Consider the following 15,201-nt stretch of genomic DNA (forward strand, 5'->3'; position numbering starts at 1 on the left):
AGGACTGGCATAAACTGAGCTTGGTATCACTGGTTAGAGAGCGAGGATTTCTGGCAGGAGAAAACCAATGGACCTGGGCATCTTGCCCGGAGTGAGTTCAGACTTGGCTCACCACAGCTGGAAATAGTCTCATCCCTGGCCAGAGTTCCCCAACGGCCCAACGAAGCCCTTGGGAAACAGCAAGCTTCCACACGTTGGCCACTTTGAAACAGACTGGTTCCTGTTTGTGAATGTACTCCCCCACTGCCCCCACCCAGCCTTCTCTGCACAGTGCAGCCACCAAGTGCCACTGCCAAAAGGTGCTTGATGAGCAAGCACTGACGAAGCACAGGGTCTCACGCCGTGTGCAGAGAACCAGGTGTGGCCAAGAACAGTGTTTCCTCTGGACAGGCTCCTCCTGTACAGCAACACCACAAGCAGAGCTAGAGGGAAGGCAGAAGCTTGAACAAACATACACCCACACTCCTCTTGCCACCACACCCTTGCACCCGAGCTACTGCTCTCTCCTACTTCATTGGTGGGAGACCTCCACATCTCCCAAACCAGAGAAGACATGTAGGAAACTCACACGGAAGCATAAATACGCTTGAAAAGCAGGAACTGATTTTGGCTGCAATCAAAGTTTTCCTTAGGAAATTAAGTGCTTTCGGTTGTGATAAACCCTGGTGTAGATGTGGTCTAAACAGCTTTAAACAGCCTTCTTTTTTGACATTGTTTAGTAGTTAAGAAATTAGTTTGCTTTTTTCCCCCACCCATGCAGTCAAAATTTAAAGTTTTCTTGGGTTTAATACATTTAAGTAGCAAAACTAACTCTTCATTTACTGAAGGGTAGATTTAAATAAAGTGAGGGGATTACAGGTAAGTAAGTACATTGGATAGGACGAGAAATTCAGAAGCTGTAGAGCCACGGAATCCGGCCAGGAAACAGGGCTCTAGGATGTACACATTACTTTCCATGATGAAGAAAAGAGCACTCAGCTGGGATGCTGAGACCATAGATGGTTCTCTCACTCTCTCTCATCTCTCAGAGGCCTTTATGGGCTAGCTCCTGCAGCGAAGATGTAACAGCACAACTTCCATTTACAGCAGCAGTAAAGTCTGAGTGCGTAGCATCATATGTTGCAGTGAGGAGTAGCAAGTGCCCTGGCTGCCTGACTCACAGGCCATGGAAAGCAGAAGTCCTTCCTCCACTGCCAACTGGCCTTGCTTCAGCACCTCTGTAGGACATGGTAGATGTCCTCAGTGTTGTAAAAGGAAACACGGGTATTCTGTGTGAAACTTCTCCAGCCACCCAGCACTGTGGTCATGGAAGGAGCAGAGCGAACCAGTTGCACATTCATGCTGTGTTGTGTGACAGAAACACAAGATTTCAGAAGGGTCCTCTGAAAAATGAGGGCCATGCATAGGACACATGAGTAGAGCCCACCTGTGCTATCCTGAAGCACAGGCCTACACTGCAGTAATGCTCAGTCACTGCAAAGTCAAGCAGACTGCCAAAAGTAGCAACCAGCTCATCTATCAAGTCATCCCTGCCTTCCCATTGACCACATGCATAAGACATCTAGAAGAGGATGCAGAAAAAGTTGCTGCTTAAGAAATCTGCCCTGCAGCCTCACCTACCTATCAACTATCCACACTGGTGTGTTTCTGTAAGATTGCCCAGTAGCCCTGGATTGCTGGTATTCAGAAACCTACTTGAAACCACTCCAGTCTGAGTGACAGACAAGTGATACGGAAGCACACAACACTGGTGTCCACTGTAGCGAATGTAGTCAAGACACGGTCTTTTCACTTGCCAGCACTTCCCATCTTGGCTCTAATACACTAACAGAAAGGCCAGTTTTGCTGTCATTTCTCACACCACAGGGTTGAACACATTTCCAGTCTACATAATAGAATGACAAACCAAGAACTCGTCTGGATGAGAGACCAAAATCCCCTCTGTTTATGCACACATATCCCAGCCCTGCCAATGGGAGCTGTTTCAGAGCACTGAGGTTTGAGAATGTCTCTGCAGAACCTCATTCATGCTATAGTGCTTCAAAGCAGCCATGGATTTGGAAGAAGAAGAAGAGGAGGACAACTGTAGGCAAAGGCACGAGGACAGCAAGCTGCAGTACTGGTACAAAGGTTGCTTGCAAAGGCCTGACTCAACCCTTACCAAGGGAGAACACTCACTGCCAGCTGAGCGGGAAAGACACAACGACAGGAAACCAGCATGGGAAAAAAACAGTTCTGCTTTACTGCCTAATAGGGAGCCAAGAGGTAATACTGGCACCACGCCACACCACAAACATCCTATGACCAAGTTCTGCTCTCATGCAGAGAGCCAGGAAGGCGGGGAACAAGAGCAGGGAAGGCAACGGCAAGAGAGGAAGAGGAAGTGAGCTTTTTTTTGTTAATCATATTCATGATTTGCTCACTTAAGCCTTTTCATGATTGGCCCAAGAAGACCCCAGTTCTGTCTGAGGCATCTGGGTGACTACTGGGAACCTGTATGTCAGTGTCACATGCCAGGATCAAAATAAAGTGGTGGGTGGCTCTACAAACTTCAATAAAACAGACTTCTCTGGCATGACTAGCACCACACAGACAGTTCTGCTGCTGACAAGTCCATCTCACCACTCTACACCAACTCATCTCAAGAGATCCAAGCTCTGAGTAACATGCTTCAGCCCCAAAATCTTATGCCTCTCTGAGAAAAGGTAAGTGCCTCTCTAGCTGAGGTTATGTTTTTCCTACCCTAGCAGTTGTCAAGCATATTATACATCTTTTCCCCTCCTTTAGGCACAGTTCACATATGGCTTTGAGGGGATGACAGTTGCTATAGAAGATTTGTAGAAGTCATGCTAAGCACATTCCTTATGGTAACCATCATGTTTCTAATAGTCACACATGGCAAGAAATCAGTTGTATATTCTCATACAAAAGACAAGGAAACTCTGTTGCACTGTCTTACACCTTCTCAAACACCATTTCTTAGATTGCACAAAATACCTCTAAAAAATCACAGCAGCATATCTAGCAAGCCCCTGGGGCAGACACAACAAATTAAAGTGAGACCAGTCCACTGTATGTCATATTTTTGCAGCTTCCCAACATTTCCCCAGACAGTTCTCCAGCCTCTTTTCTACAGTGACTGCTTTCCACACCTCATTGTAAGAAAGAGCACAGCCATTCTCTGCTAGCATAAGTGCACCCCAGAGAACAGGCGAGGTGTCAGGCACAACAGTGATAATCCACAGGCAGCTGGAAAATACTCTCAGTCCTTCCCCAGCACAGCCATGCAAGTTTTCACCATCTCAGTCACTGCTGCTTGTGCCAACCTTAAGAACTTCAGGTCAGTGTTTTCAGTGAATTCCAGTGAGGCAGCACAGAAAAGCACACACTCACAACCTGGCTGAGGAGGCCAACTGAACCCTGCTTCTCCTCCAATTAAAAATGCATGAGAACTGCATCTTTCACACAGCGCACACCAGAAGAGTAAAGTGCCTACAGGAGGAGCAGCTGAGACCTCAGGGCTGGCAAGAGCAGTTACCATTCACTGGTTCACCACTGTAACACACATGGCTTTTAAAACTGTGATTCCAGTGTTCATGAACGCTCCTACTGAACAGGTTTACCAGCCCACATTCTCATACGTCCAGTTACACTTGAATTATACAGCACCTGGTTCCTTCTGAGGGGACAGGTTCTCACCAAATAGAAAGAAAACTGGTTTCCAAACAGCTTCTACTTAAAGATGCCCTAAGTGGCACACCAGATGTCCTAAGCTACGAGCGCTGCAAGTGGTCAAGGCAGAAAACAATGTTATCCTCTCTAGCCTTTGCACTTATGCACAGAAAAAATGTCATTACTAAATCACATGCACAAGAATTTAAACTGATTGCCTGAAGCAGTCAGCAAGAAATTCCCCAGACAGACACACTTGACATCACTGGGCTGATAGCTGGATGCCTTTGAGGTGTTTCACCCTTCCCTAGAGGATTAGAAGGAAGAGTTCAATACATTTTGGTGAGTATCATATGCTCAGCCATACACAGGTTGATCCTTGGGATCTGTTATAGAGTCCTCCTCAAAGAATATGGTCTCCTCTAAGCCCCAGCCTACTTTCTCCTTAGTTTCCTCCCTTACACAGTATTCTAAATAGGAGGGAAAAAGAAACAGTGATTGTGTTTTTAACATTTTCTCAGAGATAATAGTCAAACTCATACCACCTGATCTGAGCATGCTACAGGCTTGGAGGTGGGGTGTTTCCATAGGGTCTCTGTTTAATGGATACTTTCTATCACTAACAACCCCACCTCCAACGGCACAGCAAAATTCAAACCATAGCAAGAGTAGTAAGACCTGCTGGATACAGAGAAGGGCCACAAGACCCATGGCTTTTTAGTTACTGTATCTTTACATGCAGTGCACGGCACAGAGTGATGAGAAGGGTTCTCGGAGACTGCAGTTTCTAACAGAGAATTTCTCTAAGTTCATGAACCACTGTGCTTAGTAAGCACTTCTTCAGGACAGAAAAGGTGCTCCCAAAGTTTATGCTATCGCTGTTTCAGCAGCACCACAAATCTGAACAGTACAATTTTCTCAGACAGAGATATCATTTATTGCCACATTGCCACAGAGATGTCAACCTCATGAGGCAGTGCAGCACTGGATAAAGACAAGGACATTTATTTCCATCAATTTTATTTTTGTTTTAAATAAAGAAAGCATTACTATCCTTTCCTACAGCATTTAAGTTACATATGGCTGTCTTCTACATGCTGCAAATGAAAACCGTTTCCTACTCATATTATCAAGACAGCAGCTGTCAGGACATAAAGCAATTTGGCATTTAAAGTTTCCCTGCTAGCTCTTCAGCTGAGACAAGTTGCTGCAGGTCAGATTTTAAAATAAACCTGAATGAGGTGTACCTTGAGCAACCAGCTCATGAAATGAGAGTGGCCAATGGGAGAGTCTGTTGTATGGAGGGTCTGAAGCCTGACACCTACCAGCCCTCCCCAACAACACCAGCTTCACCCCCGTGGCATTCCTGACCTCTCTGGGACACTCAGGAGGCCAGAAGTAGATGGCAGTTATTCTTCTCACCATTACTCTTCCCCTCACCTACGAAGATGAGGTAGACATGCTGAGCACCAAGTGGCTCACCTAGTCCCTCGTGCCAAATCCAGCTCCTGAACCAGCCCGTCAGGAAAATATTGAACACTGTAGCTGGCCATTTGTCATCAACTGGAAGAAATGTCCTTGTGGGTGCAAGTGACAATCTCTTGGCCACTAAACACCCATGTATGTATTTTTTACATGGCAAGCTTGTCTATCTCGACAGTTAGGTGAGAAGGCTGTACTGGCTTTCAGCAAGTTTTGCTTTGTAACACTGGGAAACAAGGATCAATCTTGTTATGCCTTGGGTAGTGCTACGTGGAGGCTTGACTCCAGACAGGAGAGAAGGCAGAAGAAAGAAAAGGCTATTAGAAGAAACTACTGAGTTCAACAGTTCAAACTACTGAAATGTAGTTCAAAGGAGAAAGAATTTTAATCCTCAGAAGAGACCTCCTGCTCCTGCACAAAAGATTGTGCAGAGTTTTATATCAGATCAAAAGTAGCTGAATTCATTCTGCACATTGTATTTTTTGCCACTTAGGAATAGCAATGCTGTGACAAGCTCTTTAAAACCTCTTAGAAAGTCTCTTCTGATAGACATGAAAAATAGGCTTCCTATGGAAAGCTGCTTTCCTCCCAGAAACTGTCATTTTATTCCTACATTGTAAAACAGTAGCTTCCCAGGAAGAGACAGATAGGAAGAGGTACAAGACCATCATTTCTTCTCTGTATCATATTCAAGAGGCCAGGCTTCACCCTTCAAATACGAAATTCACTCTGCACTTCGCCTATTTATCCATTTCAAAGTACCATCCCAAAGAGCAAAGGATGTAATAATATCTGTCTCAGTGCAGGGAGGGAACCCACAAATCAGCTCCCAAAAACTCAGCAAACTTGTCCTTATAATGCTCCTGTAGAGGCCATTACTAAAAATCAGTAGATATTCCCACTTCTGATGTCCGCCCTGAGTTCTGCTGAACCCATGCAGCCAGGAGAAGGGAAGCTGGACATAATTCATCTTTGAGCAACATCTCTAGACTGCTTGCTTCCCAAGTCTCAATTAGTCCTAGCTGCACAAAGCCTGGCAGGACAATACTGTGGCACAGCTGTCCCCAGCCCACAGGGCCTTACTGAGCCAGGACACAAAGGGGATGGGTTGAAAACAGCCAGCAAGACACAGACACTTGCTCACTGCATTACTGACCATGTCACCACTTTAGACATGCTGTCCCTGCTCCCAGAGAGGGCCCGAGCATCAAAATTTTGAGTCTGACTCATTGGCTGGCTTCAGTGCTATAAATAATAATTATGACAATAATTCAATAGTACTTCAATCAGACTTAGGTGAAGGAAAACCTAAAACACTTGAGTCAACCAGAAAAGACTGAGCCTCAAGTGAGACTACACAAATATTTGGTAAGCATGAATCTCTCTTGTTGATCTCTGTAAGCTATTAACTAACACATATTTTAATGAACATTTATATTTAACTACTCAATGATTTCATTTCACAGGTAAGAAGGAGTGACAGTTTTACTGCACCGCACATCCCAGGCTTATGCTTGGTAGATACTATTACCTCCTTATCTCTGAAGGAAGCAAGCCCCAAGACCCCAGCAGGGCTTTTAGTCACATTCAAACCCCCATGAGAGGATCAAGACTGTCTTTGATATCTGCACAGCCTGCCCAGGCTGGGGGTCCACTCATCAACCCCTCTGAGGGGTCATTAACCTGATGGGCTGCAACCAGGAAGAGCCATCGCTCCCAGATCTGATCCTTCCTAACTGCAGACACCAGAGGGGTGGGTCACCATAAAACTATGAGCTTGCACTCAGGGCAGAAGGGAACAGCTTCAGTTGTCCATCATCAGGAAGAGAAACAGCAAAGTGACCCCACCACCAATAACAGACATTTAACCATATAGAGCCCTCCCACCCAGCAAGCTGGAGAGTGACTCCCAGCACATCAAGTTCAACTGGTAGCAGTCTACCATCAAAAGAAGTCGGCTTTGATCATTCTGAAGCAGATGTATTCATTCCCTAAAAATCCCTCTTGGCTTCTCCCCTCTGCACAAGTAACCCAAGTTAACAGAGTAGCTCTCTGTCACCCTCTTGTGATAGGACCAACAGGACTTAAAGTCTCCTGGAGGGAAGTGATATTAAAAGTGTATTTACAGCATGTACCACAACCTGAGGTTTGAGACTTCTTTTGAATCCAAACGTTCCACTCCTGCTTCTGACAAACAAATCAGTGTCCCACTACATAGAAAATATTCTACCTCACCCTGTACCATGAAAGGCAAAAAAACCGACAGCATGACAACCATTTCCCTTCACAGCCTGTGAGCCCATCTTGCTCTGGGCCCCACGGTCTGTTTCTAGATGTATTGGCCAGACATAGGCACAGGGCTGGAAACAGAGTTCGCAGCCAGGCAGATCTTTTGAAAAGGAAGAGACTTCCCTCCTCAAAGGAATAGAGCTCTGACTTCCGATAAGCCATCCAGGACTCACACCCCAGACCAAGATTATATTCCTTGCTTTTCCTTTGTTGAATTGTAAACTCACACACTATCAACTCTTTCTCCATTAAATGCCCTTGTTTGTATACTTTACTTCTTATTCTCTCTGTTCTTACCACTCAAGTCCCTGAGTGAGGAAATTGCTGACAGAAGGTCTATAGATATCACCTTCAATTAACTCATCAGGCTACAGGGTAAAGACTTCTAAGTGGCACTATTTCAGACAGCTCTGAAAGAGAGAACCTGAAAACCCTTAATCTGGAAGCAGAGGAGTGGGGGAGGAGAAGGGTTAAAGAGGAATAAGCATCTTCTCACTGGTGTGTTATCCTTCCCAGTTGTTCCCAGCTCCTTACAGAAAGCCCTGCACATCGGGCTACACTACATATATTAATATATCATTCATTTATAAAAAGCAATATTGTCCCCTCTCGCATGGAAGGTTTTGGGTTTTCCTGCCTGCTCGCAGCTCGGGCAGTGCAAGGCGCGATCCAAAAAGAGCCCAGAGAGAACGAGTGACTGTCTGGGAAGCTCGGCGGGAGCCTGCTGCACCCCGCGGTGCCCCTGCCATGCCAGCACGAGTGCCGTTCCAAATTCTGCTTTATTGTTGTCTGATGGAGTGACTAAAACGGAAATGTTTCGGGGATTAGGATTCCTGAGTGATCTAATACAGGATGCTTTTGGTTTAAAGGAGGAGGGGAAAAAAAATAACTAGCGAGCGGAGAGGCCGGAGCTCCTCCTGAGCTCCCCTCCCCACCGCCACCCTTTCGGTTTAAAAAAAGGGCCGAATGTTACCATTTTTGGACATGAGCTCCGCGCAAGCCCTGCCCTAAACCACACCATTCAAACCAGAAGCCAATTGCCGTCCCGCCGCCGGCCGGCGGGGCCGGGGCGCGGGCGGCGGGCGTGCAGGGGGGATGCGGTGGGGCCCCGCCATCGCCCCCGCCGTCCCCGCTCCGCCCGCCCGCCCGCACCTGCGGGCCAGGTGCCGGCGGCAGGGCGGACATCTGTTGCTGTGGGGGCCCTGCCGCCGCACCTCCCTTCCTCCCTCCCCGTTCCGCCATCACCTGCGCGCCCGCCCCCGCGGCCCCGCCACGCCGCGCAGCGCCGCGCCAGCCCCCGGCCGGGCGCGCACCGGCCCCGCCGCGGCGGCAGAAGGGGCGGCTGGGCCGGGTCCCGGCAGCACGACGGATGAGCTGTGTGAGGGGAGAGGACAGAGGTGCGCCCACCTTCCTTTGCTGCTTCTCCCAGGCTGGGTCGAGGAGCAGGTCCCGGTCCCAGTCCTCCTCCGGCTGCATGTAGTCATTGGTCTGCTGCGGGTCGTAGTGATCCATGGCTGCGGCGACTGCGACTGCGACTGCGAACTGCGATTGCTACTGCTACTCCTGCCCCGCCCTACCCTACCCTACCCTGCCCTGCCCTGCCCTGCCCGTCCCGTCCCGTCCCGCGGCTGTGCCCGCTGTGCCCGTCCCGGCCCCGTGGCCGCTCAGCCCGAGCGCGCGGCGGCGGCGCCCGCTCCCACCTCTCCACCTCAGCCGCGCGCAGCGCCGCGGGGGCGCGACACACAGCCCCGCCCCCCGCCCGCCTCCGCGCCGCTCATTGGCCGCGCCCAGAGCGGCCGAGCCCACGCCCATCAGGGACAGCGCTCTTTCATTGGCTATCTTTAACGTCCGTCACGGCACCAATCGGCCGCAATAGGCGGTTTGCGGTATCCCCGCCCTACCGCCGTCCCCGCGCGACGCCTCCGCGGCGGGGCCGAGGCCGAGGGTGTCTGTGCCGGGCCGGGCCCGGCCGGTGCGGTGCGGTGCGGTGCGGTGCGGTGCGGTGCGGCGCCGCTCTCAGGGCGTTTGTCCCGCGGCGGGATGGGGCGCGGGAGCCCGGGAGCCTATACCTGCGGGCGGGACGGCTGAGCGGAGCGAGTCCGGGCGGCATTTTACAGAGAATCACAGTACCACAGAACGCTCTGAGTTGGAAAGGTCCCACAAGGATCATCGAGTCCAACTCCCGGCCCGGCACAGGACCATCCCCAAGACTCACGCCTTGTGCCTGAGAGTACTGTTCAAATGCTTCTTGAACTCTGTCAGGCTTGGTGCTGTGACCACTGCCCTGCGGCGCCTGTTCCAGTGCCCAACCACCCTCTGGGTGAACAATCTCTTTCTAATATCCAACCTAAACCTCCCCTGACACAACTTCAGGTGTGTCAGGTCCTGTCGCAGCGAGGATAATTTCGTGTGGCAGGGCTGGTAGCTCATCCTGCCGGCCCCGGAGTGAGGGTGCTCAGTCGAAGCCCCGCAGTCAGGCTGTTGCCCCACTCAACACATGGCTTCCTTGTGGGGTCATGCTGGTGTGCCTGCACTCAGAATACAAAAAAAAAAAAAAAGACTATTTTATCCTGTTCCTGTCTGATAACCTCTGGTCAAGATTGGGCAGCCGAGGCAACCTCTGGCAGCCGAGGCTCCACACCTGGAGTCAGCAGGTGCAGCCGTGGGGCACCCAGCACTGCACCAGGGCCTCCTAGACACTCCTGCCGCTTTCTGCCCACAGATATCCTATTTGACAGGAAAACACTAAACCCAAGTGTGTTTGGCTCATCTAGCAGCTCCCCAGTAAACATGTCCCAAGGAATGTACTGACACGCAAACACTTGACATGGTCATTTAAACAAGTAGATGGGGAAAAAAGGACAACAGCATTTTTACTTTCCTCTAGTCTCACTGAGAAGCACAATGACATCTCTCACAAAAGTGAGACAAAGCTCAAAGAAACACCATTCCATAACACCATCCAGGGCAGAGCAAGCCTCTATCCCAATTCATCCACATACAGAGGGAGCGGAAAGTCTGGGGCCCTGGAATGTGGGAGAGAGGGATGCTGAGAATGGATGGGAAGGATGCTGCAAAGCATCAGGTTGAACTGAGCAGAAATGCTCCACATTATGCGGTATTTAGCCCTGAATTACACCAGTGAGCTCCACTAGCAAGAGGGGAATTTTTTCTTAAGAAACATTGGAGGTGAAATTGGATATATTCTTTCACTTCTTGGCATAAATAACTGTGCAGACTATAGTGGACAGATGCTCTGTATGGTACTCTGTCTTCACGTGTCATGTGATGCTCCTTATGTATACTTGCAGACATCAAAACCACAAATATAATTATGAGAATTGCTGTGCACCATTTGGAGACTTGTATTCACTCTGCAACACATCACTCGAGGTAGAAAGATTATTTAAATATGTAAATACAGTCATATTAATGATTTTCAAAAGAAATGCAAGATGTGTCCATTTTGAGACCATTTGGGAAACCAGGCTGCTGAGGGCATTCCAGCTCTGGGGAACTAGAGGTGAGTAATCCAGAACTACCAGGCACTTTGGAAATCCTCCTAGATGTGCTTCATGATGAAGTGCCAGGGAATGCAAAATAGTCATGTTACTCTAGAGAGTTGGTAATGGACTCAAAAGAAACCTCCCCCACCATTCTGCACTACAGAGAGGTGCAGGTGATGATGGCTGTTTCTTGAGAAGCATGGTGGAGGAATTTACATTGGGAAAACAGGTAAATCAATAAGGTTTGAAGAGAAAGGGCCAATTTTTATATCTTACAACCGTTCAGTGAACACCCAGTAACAGAAATTGTGAACCAACAGCTACAGCCTAATTGTATGATAGAGACAACAAGCATGTCTAAAAGTTTTGTATTTTCTAATTTTTATTATTTATCAATACACTTTCCACCTGATGAATCTGGAAGAATATGGGAATTGGTAAGATATAGGGAAACAAAAGGAGGAGGGAAGGAAACACATTCCTTGAGAAAAGTTCTAAGCTTTGTATTTTAAGGCAGTGGGTCCTACTGTATTGTTTCCCCACCCTTATACTTTAAGAGCCCATCATTGAAAGCCACATTTCAGACCTTCCCAAATGTGGTGAGAGGTCTCAGCTGCCATTTAGTAAGTGGGGATTTTCATAATTTTCCAGGAAATGCTGAACACCATGGAGATCCAAGCCCCAAGACATGCAGTGCATTCCTGTGAGGCTGAATCTTCTGGATGCTGCCTCTTTGGTTCCTTGAAGTTGAGCCACAAAGCAACTATGCCCATAGTCATAATGTTATTTATTCTTACCTATGTAAAATACACCCAGTGATATCTCTTGTGGGGGCTCGTGATACTATAAACAGAAAAATGTTTTTAGTTGCCAATATCCTGTTCATGTACTTATTCTTGCATGGGGCAGAGGATGAATTAGACAATTTAATGTACACCATCAATGCAACAAAATGTTAAAAAATCAAGAACTACTGTGATGTTTCAGTGTATTAGAGCCTCTTTCCTAATTGTCCCTGACATTTGTATTTCCAGCTTCAGCATCCTCACTTCTCAAAATTCTTGCCTGGATTTCTGGGAACTATCTTAATTTTTCACTCCTAAGCCTATCCCAGCTTTTCACAAACTCCTTAACAAAAGGAAGTCAGAGTTCTTGGCCAGAGTTTTCTGAACTTACGGGCAATACTGGAGGGAGGGGGGCGGGGGGAAGATTTTCCAAGCTTGGGATAGTTCCCGAATCCACTTGACCTTTGTCTGTGCAAAGAATTGTACTGGCATGACGAAGGGGAAGAGATGAGTTTGCAATGGGAGAGGGAAGCACAGCAGCAATGGGAGCCACAGAGGCCAGTGCTGCTGATGGGAGAGGTGTCTGTAACCACAGCAGTACTCTGGTTTCCCTTCCTTTCGTTGCTGATTTCCTTGGGTGTTATTCAAACCCTGCTAGACCAAATGGGTCTCCAGTATGGTGCTTCTGATCCAATGAAGGGAGAGTGGGCTTTGTACAGAGCAGGGGACAGAGTCACCGTGGGAACAGTTGAATGTACATCCTACTTCTTCAGCCTGAAACAGAGGAAAAGAGGAAGGAGCCAAAGGGCACTAGGGTATTTCTGGTTACTGTTTGCTGCTCCTTCTCTGTGTCCTTCACATGTTAGCTACAGGTCGCAAGCTTCCCTGGGGACATATGTTCTTTCTTGCCAAGAACATCCATAAGCTTCTGTAATTAGGCCTGGCAGGTGAGCTCGGCCACTGCACAACACTGAACAAGGCTGTGTCGAAGTGGCCCTTGAATTTGGTTTTGGGAAGTCTCACAACTGAGCCTCAGTGCTTATATTCTGCAGGTACACAAATACATTTTTGCTCTGGGAATTGGCACTTAAATTTAAACTACACGTTGGGCTGTTATGGTAAAGAATTCAGCAAGTTAGATTCTTTTTCATAATTTCTCCTTCCCCAGTCCAGGACACGTTACCAGTAAGAGCTCAGCCCCTATGAAATGCAGATATTAATTTAGTGGAGCTCAGTGGGGTATATCACACTTCATGGGAACTAGGGAGGTAGGGGCTTGGGCCCAGAAATTGGGTAAAACTTGTGCTTTTAAGAAGTACCATAGAATTATTGCCATGGTCATCCAGGGATAGCTGGAAGTGAGGCAAAAAAAAAAAAAAAAAGGAACAACCAAGGCAGGAATGCTGTGCTTGGAGGAAAGAAAAAAGAGGCCCAAATGAAGTTCCGAAGTACAAAACATCTTCTTTCCTTCAGGGCTTCTTTATCCAAGTTATGTTCCTCTTCTGCTATACCTCACCATTCTAAGTCCTCTTTCCCTTTGCTTCCCTTTCCAGTTACCTGAACTTCCAAAATTGACTCCCCAGTCCTTCACCCTGGACTGTGGGACTGCACAAGTACTTGAAGTGGATGTTATCTCCTCCTTCTACTGACTGGGGCTGAGCCATGCTTGTTCAGAGCATGAGCTTTAAGGCCAAAGTGACTTACAGAGATGTCTTCATACATATTTGCTAATATTGTCTGAAGCATGTAATTTTGTGAAAATGATGATTTTACTTTTCTAAAAGATTGCTGCCTTTGCTTTCCCAGTGTCACTTGAACAACAACAGAAAAAGGTATTACAACTCCAGTCCTATGTTCCTGTTATCCTATACCTATTGTATCTACTTTTATCCTGCAAGGAGTACTTGACCAACATTGCTATTCAGGCCCCTTTACTCCCTGAAGGGCAAGGTGTTTGCTGCTCAGCACTGCACAGGAGCATCAAGCAAGCAAAGCAACTTGGGCAGCTGCTGAGCTGGTTCTGCAGAGGGACATAAGGAGTAAAATTATCCAATGGCACTGCAGAGTCATGTTAGATGCCATGAAACATGCTGTACAGTGAAATGAGCACCTCAGTGGGGTTACCATCTTTTTTCTGTGGTATGGGCATAGAGATCATTAGCCACCCATGGTAAGTACTTCTCTTTTTCATGTTTTACCTGCAAATTGCCCTGTACTGAGTGGCAGGTCTTTGTGGGCTTTTTTGCACAGTCCTTTTGGTTTTCTGTGTCAGTCTTTAAATGACATTCCATTTCATAGTGCATTTTCTTTTGTGTTACAATAGTGCATTTTGGCCCAAACAATAAGGAGACTCGGGGACCAGAGAAGCAGGAGATGAAATACAGGATGGCTCATTCTTGGTGCCATGGAAAGGGAGACTCAGGTTTGAATCTCTTGTTCTCACTCTCTGACTAAGCAGAGCTTGCCAGATGACATACCCATGGCTTTAAGGTGCAAAAGGCAGAATTTGTTGCCTCTCTCACTTCCCAGGTACAAAAACTGACCATGGAGTAAGTGTGACAAGCAGAGGTTAAGTCTTTCAGGAAAGGGAAAAGTTGCAAGATGGGAGCAGAAAGGCAAGCACAGAGATTAGTCTCTTTCCAGCTCAACCCTTGCCCTCACAGAAAATCTGTTTTTATGAGAGAGTCCCTGAGCACTCAGACCTGTCATTATTTAGCCCTGGCTTAAAAACTTCACTTCAAATCCATTCACTTTGATGTTCTCCGTAATTGCAAGTCTGCTATTTTCTAGAGAATGTTTGAAATAAAACCAGCCCTCCCCATCTCCAAATACGTCACTTGTACAGTGGTATCCTCAGGCTGTTTTCTAGGAGCACCTTTTTCTGGCCATGGCTTGGAATCACTTTCCAGAGAGAGAGACAACAAACATTTAATTTCTTCTGAGCAAGGCAGAAGTATGGTTTCCTTGCCATACTTCAGCAACAGCACACTGCACTGGCTTTCTTCCCACATGGATCTGCTGCTAACCTGTGAGTCTAACACTGACCAAAGCAGCAATAGTCACTGCTCTGCCAGCCATCACTGATCTGAGATGTGCTGGGTCCCTTACAGTTATACCTAGCATGGTTAGGGCACAGTTGTTGCAACAGTGTTTCAGCCATCCCTGCCTGACCAAATCCACAACTGTGCTCAGGTATGTTTAGAGCAAAGCACTTTGGCAGTGCTTGCTCAAGCTTTCACATGCTGTTGCAGTGGTCAGTAGCTGTCTGCAGGCTTCATCCATTCCTCCATGAGGCAGTTTTACACAAGAGAAGCATTCTTGGGAGGAGATCTGCAGAATATGTGATGCAGACATGGGTCTGCTCCAGTGTACACTGGGCCTGCCAAGGATACTGCTGCAGAAATGCATTGCCAGACTGCTCTGTGCTGTGGTCACACAGCCCCTCCGTCCCTGACAAGTTGCAGAGA

General features: G+C 47.6%; 1 protein-coding gene across 6 annotated transcripts in view; it reads right to left on the minus strand.

Annotated features, from left to right (window-relative positions):
• ACTN1 (actinin alpha 1) overlaps positions 1-9,008 on the minus strand; it is an 86,996-nt gene extending 77,988 nt beyond the window's left edge. For all 6 annotated transcript variants that reach the window (XM_050335152.1, XM_050335150.1, XM_050335153.1 and 3 more), the window contains exon 1: positions 8,851-9,008. In XM_050335152.1, coding sequence (XP_050191109.1) covers positions 8,851-8,955 — 105 coding nt within the window. In that variant the 5' untranslated portion in view covers positions 8,956-9,008. The remainder of the gene's footprint in view (positions 1-8,850) is intronic.
• Positions 9,009-15,201: the final 6,193 nt, after the last annotated feature.

The sequence above is a fragment of the Myiozetetes cayanensis genome, unplaced genomic scaffold (assembly GCF_022539395.1).
Source record: "Myiozetetes cayanensis isolate MyiCay16 unplaced genomic scaffold, myiCay2020 scf6-25, whole genome shotgun sequence".
NCBI lineage: Eukaryota > Metazoa > Chordata > Aves > Passeriformes > Tyrannidae > Myiozetetes > Myiozetetes cayanensis.